Source organism: Plasmodium cynomolgi, chromosome 1 (genome assembly GCF_000321355.1).
Source record: "Plasmodium cynomolgi strain B DNA, chromosome 1, whole genome shotgun sequence".
In the NCBI taxonomy this organism is placed as follows: domain Eukaryota; phylum Apicomplexa; class Aconoidasida; order Haemosporida; family Plasmodiidae; genus Plasmodium; species Plasmodium cynomolgi.
The window spans coordinates 281,559-290,313 of NC_020396.1; the positions used below are offsets into that span (position 1 = coordinate 281,559).

The following is an 8,755-nucleotide window of genomic DNA, read 5'->3' on the forward strand; positions in this document are numbered from 1 at the left end:
GAAACGGACAACCCGCTAAAATGGCACTTTCACTCATTCCATTGTACGCGTAACGTTGGGGGTGCAAAGACCTTTCCTCGTCTCACGAATTTTAAGAAAACATATGGCCATTGAGGTACTACTCCACTTTGGCAAATATAATCTATTCACATTTTTTATTTTTTTTCCCAAAGGTGAGTTTATCACACAGGGGAAGAGCGATGTTTGTAAAGCCTCTATGCACGCTTCTTGCCATGCAACGAGGGCAGATTTAATTTGGGGGGGCATATAAAAGGGGAAGAAGAAAAAAAAAAGAGATAGACAGACAGATAGATTGATAGATAGAGAAAGCGCTGGACCGCCCTTCCTCACTCCAAAAAAAAAGGTTGGCACACCCCCCTTTGGTGAGTCAACCTTTCGCAACTGTACATTTGGCCACGAATTCGAGATGCGATCGAGACGTGGTCACACACAGTGAGCACCTAGCACCAAATCGTACGACGCGGAGGAGTCGCTTCAGTCAAACACAACCAATTCAAATAAAGAGAAGGGGGGAAAAAAAAAAAAAAAACACGCTCACAAAGGTAGACGCGAAAAGGCATACTCTTAATAAGCCTAACGCGAACCATGGAGGAACGCCCCACGGGCATGAGGAGTCTCCCCCTGACGGAAAAAAAAGGCGAGGTGAAGAAGCCAATCCAGTTCAGCGCGGATACCCCCACAAAGGAAGACCTAGAGATATGTTTCCACCTGCCCAACGGAGAGACCCTCACAATGCAGGAGAACAGGGGCATAGAAGTTGGGCATTTGAAACTAAAGCTGTCGAAAATGTTGGGAAAGCCCTATCAGCAAATCTTCTTAACGTACAATAATATGTCCATGTTGGATCCCTTGTCTATAATCGATGTGACTAAGAAGGTCAATTTGCAAAAAATCGACATCGAGGTGGGTTATTCCGACTAATGCGGTCTGCCTTCTAACATGCTAAGTAAGTGGGTACGAATAAGTCCTTCCCCCACTCCTTCTGCCGCTCCTGCTTCTTCTCCTACTCCTACTTACTTTTTTTTTTTTCCCTCCTTTGCGCACAACTGAACTGAAAAAAAATTATATAATAACCGTCTTTCCCAAAAATATAATCCCTTTTTTTCTCAACCGATCAGGTAAAAAAAAATTCGTCTTGATTTTCAGTGTTACGTTGGGGCGGCTATAAAAATGGGGCCCCCGTTTGGAGTCCCCGTTTGGGGTCCCTGTTTAGAGCCCCTGCTTGGAGTCCCTGTTCAGAGCCCCTCTTTGGAGTCCCTATTTAGAGCCCCTCTTTGGAGCCCCCCTACCCCCTTTTGTTGCCTACAACTTCCTCTCATAAATATTATAGCAGAGAAGTTTATCCATCATGTCCGCATGGGTCAGGATCATCCTCCTGCAGCAGTATCTCGTTAAGTTTAGTTCGTCTAGGGCATCACACTTGGACACTCCTTCTTCTAACTTCTTTTCGTATAGGCTCCACAGGTTTCCGATAAGCTTCCCGCAGGTGAAGCAGCGCACGGGGATGATCATTTTGGTTCTTCGATTCTTCCGGGGCGTTGCTTCGGCTGGCGTGCGTGTATATATATGTATGTATATTTATCGATATTTATGTATATTTATCTATATTTATGTATACTTATGCATGCTTATGTATACTTATGCATACTTATGTATCCTTATACGCTTTGCCTTTTCCCTGAAAATGGGGCGCTCTTGGCTGGTTGCCTGGCAGTCCCCCTTTTGCTCGTACCTTCGGTTCACCTCCTCACGCTGTCCCTGCGGAAAGGGAAAACTCCAAATACGCGTATCACGCAACGCCGCGTGCGACCCGTCTCTCACTAAGCAGTACCTTTTCCCACTGTTGCTCAACTTCTCCGTCGTTTTGCCGCGCATACATATATATATACATAAATACGGCTCTTTTTCGTAATGTCCCTTTTTATTGTATATTTCCCTTTTCCCACTTTCTGCTGTGCCCACTTTCTTCTGTGCTCTATTTTCCCAGGATGCTAAAACGGGAGAGCAAAGCTTTTTAAAACAAGGAACAAAATTGTTCAGTTGAAAAGATAAGCAAAAGGGAAAGAAAAAATAACCCACAGTTTTTTCGCGTATTTTGTAGGTTTCTCTTTTGCGCGTCACGAAAATGGGTAAAATGAAAAAAAAAAAACGGGGTACATACAGGTTGCTATACCGCATAAGGCCAATAGCTCTTTTCGGATTTTTTTTTTTTTTTTTCCTCCTCTTAACCGTGCAGCAGCGCTTCCCTCTGCAGCTCCCAAAATGGGAGGAGGCAAAACTGGTGCGGAAATTAAACAAACAGGGGAAAACCACTAAACGACAGGGTCACCGCAGGTAGGCAAAAGAGGGGGGGGTGGCTCCTCTTGCCGCGCGGGTGGAAAAATAGCCCCTGGAAATATGCATGCCAAATGATGACCAAATGATGGGCATAATTGTTCCCAAGTTTTTCTCAAAATTTTCCCCAAGTAATCCCCAACCCACCCGCTCTGTCGCTTGTCGCCCCCCCCGCAGGGCTACAGGTTGTACGCGACGCAATTCATGTAGCGCTCCACCTTGCGCAAAACGTGATGGAAGTTGTGTCTGCACTTCTCCCTCTTCCCCTTCACAAACGCAGCAAACTCGTTCCCCGACTTGCTAACATTTTCGGAGAAGGAATAAATGTCGTTATTCGATATAAACTGATCGGAATAGTTAAAAATGGTGGAGGCATACGTCTTCGGCTTTGTATTTATTTGATATTTTGAGTTTGTCGTGAAATTAATTACATGGTTGGGGGGAAGGTGGTCAGTCCTAGTGGTGGTGACCTCTCCGAGGGGACTGGGGACCCCCCCGCGTTTTTTTCTGTGGAAGGCGTACATGTTGTGCCAGTCTTGGGAGTCCACCCGGGAGACATCCACTTCCGTCCGAATGAAATTTTGGCTTTTAATTCCTTCGACCACGTTGGTGAAATTTAAAATGGGGTTATACCTTAGAATTTTATCTATGCCGATGAGGTGCCTGTTGACGATGCTGGCCAGGTTGGTGTAGTCCTCCTTCTCGACGCTGGAACTGATGGTCATACTTTTTTTCTTTGTCTCGAGAAAATCAACGAACATTTCGTCGCTCACGTCCTTTGCCCTCTTTTTATAGTTACAGTAGGCAACGAATTCCGCATGCAGATCGTTTACGTATTTGGTCATACTGCTCAGTTTTGTTGTATGGTCGTATGGCTTCCCCCCTACCTTGGCTGTCACTTTGTTGTACCCGATGGTGCACCCCTTGTCCAGGAGGTACTCCTTCAGCAGTTTGAAATTCTGTTCGAAATTGTTCAGGTCCTGTCGGGGGGGGGAAAAAAAAAATGCGCAGTGTTTGTACTTATGTGTGAGGGTATGTGCATTGGGAGTGATCACTGCGGAAGGGGCAATTAACTGGCCGATAGCTAGCCACTCCTCGTCGTACGCTTAGCACGTGGATGGAGAGGGTCTCCGGCTCGGCAGGCGCCACCAAATTGTCGTAAAAAAACTTGTGGTTATTCAGGTCAAACAAGTCGACGGAGGCAGATGGCCCCTCTGACCCTCCATTGACAGACGCATCGTCGCTCTCCGTCTCTTCCTCCCCAACAGCACCGTCCGGAAAGATTGACTGAAGCCACAACCAAAACACAGCCCGTAGTTGTTCGACGTGGAAAAGGTTCACCCCGTTCCTATACACATGGCAGACTCTATTATACAGTGCCGGATCATTCAGTAAGAAAAATTCATTAATGGTTACTCTGTCACTCAGCACATGTTCGTAGTTTACATCATCAAGTAGTTCTTCCTCTACGTTACTGCTGTGGTTTATGGGGTATCCACCACGACGGGGTGATACACCCCCTCCTCCTGCAGAGTTATGTCCTTTGCTCGGAAATGCACTCGCCGCTTTGTTGACTCCCGTTTCACGTCCGCATAATTTATTCTTCACATTTTCTCTATCCCTTTCAAAATCGACTTCCACAGTGAACATAGCATTATGCATGAGGTCCACTTTTTTGTTTTTACTCCCCATTGATCTGGTCCTATCGAGACACTTCTTTCCTTGAATTGAATTATTTAGGTCGTCCAAATCGGCAATGTTAACAACGACATTGTGTGGTTCCATGTAGGCATTCAGTAGTGCATTAAATTTGTGAAACAAAAGGAGTCGGTTTTTGTCCAAGTGTTGCATATGGTTTATTCTCTGAGTTATTTTCCTCTGCAGTTGGATCAATTGACTGCAATGCTTGTTAACGTTTCTTGTCAGCTCAGGGACATACATCTTTACATGATCATCGGCGACTACGGGCAATTCGTCACTTGGACTGCTTCTGTTGGAAACACTTCCTGTTGAAGAAGCCCCCCCCGTTAGGTCTTCCAACCCTCCGGAACTGCGCCCATATCGATTGATGAAATTTTCTTGGTATGTTGCGTAGTCGTACGATACGTATTCCTCTAAAGTGAGTTCCTCTTCCGTGGGAGTGGCATCCCCGTTGGGTGAATTCCACCCCTCGGGGTCGACACAACCGTCGTGCACCTTCTCAGTTATGCTTTTCCCCTCACTGAAGGGATCACTCCCCCGTTTTGCATTCCATTTTGAAGTCAGTATGGTGTTCCTTTTTTTTAAATACTCACTTTCGCTATGTTCAGACCCCCTTCTTAACTCTCCTGCTATGGGTTCAGATCCCCTCATCTGCCTGTCACCTCCTCCACGGGTTCTGCCTTTCTGTTCATACAAAAACTGGTACATGTGTCTATACTGGAAAAGTTCCAAATCGTAGGGTCGGTTCGAAAGCAGCAGCATGGCTTCATTTATTACGTGGAAGTAGTCTTCTCCTGCTCCCCCTGCTGCTGCTTCTCCTCCTCCTTCGTTTGCCTTCTCCAGCGTTTTTTCTTGCATCCGGTTTGTCCTCTGTCTGGTAGAGGTACTTCGCCCCCCCCCTGGGTTGCCAGCACATCTGAGGTCCCGAAAGAAGGACTCATAAAATGGCTGCCTCTTATCATAGTGCTCAAATAATTGGGTGCTGTCAATTAGGAACCCGATGCATAGGAGCAACTCCTTGCACATTTGAAAATGGCACTTGAGAAGGTGGTACAGCCTAGGGTACTCAAAATGCTCAAGAAGAAGCACAGCCATGGGGGACACGATATTCAGATCTTCCACATAAGGAGCATTATCCATTCCTAGTTCCTCCACGAAGTGGTCTCCTCCGTTTTCATCTCCATCATCCGCTTCGTCTGCATCGTCTGCATCACCCGCTTCGTCCGCATCATCCGTTTCGTGTGCACCACTACGGTAGGTGCATTCTTCTCCCCAGGGAGTGTTTCCCACGTCGCCACTGCCACGTGAACCCTTTGCACCTGAGGGGGTTCTACCCGGTGTAGTACACCCAGTAGCATCTTTCCCCCTCGAGAATATTTCCCGTTCTACCCTAGAAATTTCTTTTTCTACGTACGCGCTGTAGGTCGGTTTGAATCTCCTCTTAAAATCGAAACAGTACAGTAGAGACAAATCATTAATGAGGAAGTTATAACAAATAATTACCTTCTTTTTTTTCTTCCCATTTTTCTCACATTTTCCTCTTCTCAGTAAATCTGCCGTTATGTAATCTATACCAAAAAAATTGAACACTCTGCAAATGTGTTCTAGGCTCTCCTTGATTGATATGTTCATTGAGTGTAGAGGAGGTGGTCTGTCTCTCACTAGGTTGGAGGTTCCGATAAAATTTCTCGGTGCAATTATAAATAGAGGGGAGAGGCTATTCAGGGTGCACTACGGTAAAAAAAAGGGGCAAAATTATGCAATTGAAAAATGCAAAGAGGGGGGAATTTTCCTTTTTTTTATGGGGCATTTTTTTTTTTTTCTCACTCAACTTGGGATGAGTTAGCACAAAAGAAGAGAAAAAAAAACAAATGGCGTGTTGAACGGAAGATCTGTTGCTAATCCGTCGCCTTTAAATGACCCAAGGGTGAGAACTTTGTGCATTGCCAAGGCATCCACAACGGAGTGGTGCAAAATTAAGCGAAGCAGGGGGTCAAACAGATTTCTGCTCAATCTGGAGACCCACCAACCAAGTGAGCGTTTCGCATGTGGCACAAAAAAGAAAAAAGAGAAAAAAAAGGGATAACCTTCCAAAGGCGAGAAACAGGGGAAACTTATCATTCATTTATTCATTCATTTATTCGTTTTATTTTTTGTGAGGACCACTTTTCACCCTTTACAAAAACTGATTGAGCGTCCCTCTCGCGCGAGCCAATTTATCACAACTTATAGTGTGGACAGAAAAAAAAAAAAAAAAAAAAATAGGAAGTAGCCCCATTTCGCCGCCTCTCAAAGAACGCCTTTGGAGACCGACCCCCTTTTTTCTGCCAAGGCGACTTTCGAAGCAAGCCGAAGAGGCTGGGCTGCTTTATGTGATGAGGTCCGCCAAAACATTTCCCGCAAAGTGAAGAATCGGGATGATCAAATATACCTTTATATAATTACCACGCGGATTGACCATTCTATGGCAAGGTAAAAAAAAAGGTACTCAACAACGAAGAAGAAGCAAGCATGGAGTTCTCCCTCATATCAGCTGGATCCGATGCGGTAAAGCCAGGGCAAAAAAAAAATGGAAAGAAGTGGAAAAAAGTGGAAAAAAGTGGAAAAAAAGGAAAATCGCCCCTTTTTTCCCCGTGCGCGCACTATTCCGATGTTTCACTTATTTAAGCCACATGGCGCAGCATACGTAGTTGGACACGTCGACATGCTTTTCCATTTTTTTGCGTGTCTACATGATGAGGAGCCTCCCCCATGATAATATGCATCACATCACATCTCATGCACATGCTTATGCTTATGCTCATGATCATGCTTTTTTTTTTTTTTTTTCCCGCTTCCCCATTGGGGTCATTCCAGAAAATTTACAAGTGCGTTTTCATCGGGAAGGAGGCAGTGAAGAAGGAGATTTTCCGAAAACATTATCGACACAAAAAAATCGATGCGAAGATCCGAAAATTAAGAGTTTCTAACGAAATAAAATTCACAAAAAAGCTAGCCAGCATAAACATAGATGTACCGATTCTCTACTTTGTAGATGTGAATGAAAAAAGTTTGTATCTAGAATTTGTCAAAGGGTTCACCATTAATCAGATTCTTAAAAATGTAAAAGAATACGAACCCAATATTCCTAGATGCATAGGCAAGGTGCTAGCGAAAATACACAATGGGAATATAATCCATGGTGACTTCACAACGTCTAACTTGATTTTGAGGAATTCCTACATTGGTGATGGATGTACCATTTTGGATTCGGCTACTGGGTTGCCTTACCAGTTGGACGACGCGGACTCGATACCGCTCTGCGTCATTGACTTCGGTTTGTCGTTCTTGTCTGCCTCGGTCGAGGTGAGACTGAAGGGGATGGCACCGATTTTGGTGTGTACATCTATGCAGCTTGGCGTAACGTCTACGCAGCTTCGTCTGTACATTCGCGAGGGATGGCAACCGACGCGACATTTCTCTTCCACATCCCACTCCCTGTAGGACAAAGCGGTCGACCTGTTCGTCCTTCTGAAGGCCATCAAAAGCTTCCATAGCGAGTTCGCTCTCCTGGTAAGATGACCAATTTTGGTGTAACACATATGAGTGAACAGTTGGCCCATCATTAAGCTTCACGCCTACATGTATAACCTAATCACAGCAGCATGATGACAATGATGAACCGCCTGACTTTGACTTATTCTTTTTTCTCCCCTTTTCCCTCTCATCCCGAACGTATCACACAGGAGGAGGACATCCTCTCAGGGTACCAAACCAAATCAAACAACTTTGACGAAATAAAGAAGAAATTAGAAATAGGTAATAAGGCCATACTTGGGGGTATCACTTTACACGATATTACATACGACCTTATGTTAAGCCGCATTACACGTGTGCCATAATTTGCCCCATTTTGCGCTTTTTTTTCTTCTGTCCTGTTTCAGTCAAACAGAGAGGACGCAAGAGACCCATGGTTGGATAGTACCCGCGTGTTGAGCACGGAGAGGAAGAAAAAACCGGGACAGTTGATCCTTCCATACGGATTTCCACCCCTGTGAGGATGACTCCTCAGGAAGGAAACGCATTTTTTTTTAAAATAAATTTGAGCCTTTTTCCCCCCCCCTGATGGGTTTCTTATCCATTTGGGCTACTTGAGAAGTTGTTTGCTTTCTAGTGCATTTCACGATTTTTTGGGACCCATTTTTTTTTTTTTTAGTGTACTTTGGTGGAACACGCTTGAGGGCACCTATTCATCGGTTTTTACACACACTAACCTCTCACTCCGTAGTAATATCTTTGTGTGCATACGTGGTGACGCATGCTTTTGCTCCCCCCCGGAAAGGTGTTGCTTTCCTCGTTGGTGGACTTGACGCGGAAAAGTCACCGCCATACGCTCCTTTCATTTTAAGCAAACAAATAAAAGCGGCAAGAAGGGTACCACAAAAAGGGGAATTCGTAGCGTACAACGCTTTTGCTAACATTTGCGCGTTGCCAACTTAGGGGATGGGGCACAGGCCACATGCACAGGCACACAAAGGGCGAGCTACTTTGTCTCATGTGCTGCTAAACAAAGGCATCCATAAAGAAACACACGCGAAGTTTTTAAATTATTTTTTTCCTTTCCAATGTGGTCACGTGTGAGACTACACGTTTGCCATTTTGACGGGTGTTCCTTGGTCAGGGGAAAGTCAGTCCGTCCCTGCGTTCCCTCGCCATTTAC

The 8,755-nt window shown here is 45.1% G+C and overlaps 4 protein-coding genes across 4 annotated transcripts; 2 read left to right on the forward strand and 2 right to left on the reverse strand.

Annotated features, from left to right (window-relative positions):
* Window positions 1-606: 606 nt before the first annotated feature.
* On the forward strand, window positions 607-942 carry PCYB_011510 (hypothetical protein; the record flags this gene model as incomplete). The annotated part of the gene is made up of 1 exon (XM_004220657.1): window positions 607-942. One exon carries the CDS (start codon window positions 607-609, stop codon window positions 940-942), a length of 336 nt encoding a protein of 111 aa, XP_004220705.1.
* Window positions 943-1,326: 384 nt separating this feature from the next.
* On the reverse strand, window positions 1,327-1,521 carry PCYB_011520 (DNA-directed RNA polymerase II 8.2 kDa polypeptide putative; the record flags this gene model as incomplete). The annotated part of the gene is made up of 1 exon (XM_004220658.1): window positions 1,327-1,521. A coding segment is annotated over one exon (195 nt), but the record flags the coding sequence as incomplete, so codon positions are not given.
* A 1,013-nt stretch (window positions 1,522-2,534) lies between these two features.
* Window positions 2,535-5,688, reverse strand: PCYB_011530 (hypothetical protein; the record flags this gene model as incomplete). The annotated part of the gene is made up of 2 exons (XM_004220659.1): window positions 2,535-3,335; window positions 3,460-5,688. 2 exons carry the CDS (start codon window positions 5,686-5,688, stop codon window positions 2,535-2,537), a joined length of 3,030 nt encoding a protein of 1,009 aa, XP_004220707.1.
* An 879-nt stretch (window positions 5,689-6,567) lies between these two features.
* PCYB_011540 (p53-related protein kinase) lies at window positions 6,568-8,391 on the forward strand (the record flags this gene model as incomplete). The annotated part of the gene is made up of 6 exons (XM_004220660.1): window positions 6,568-6,603; window positions 6,913-7,401; window positions 7,540-7,608; window positions 7,782-7,854; window positions 7,980-8,008; window positions 8,252-8,391. The coding sequence occupies 6 exons, from the start codon at window positions 6,568-6,570 to the stop codon at window positions 8,273-8,275; spliced, it is 720 nt and encodes a 239-aa protein (XP_004220708.1). The 3' UTR covers window positions 8,276-8,391.
* Window positions 8,392-8,755: the final 364 nt, after the last annotated feature.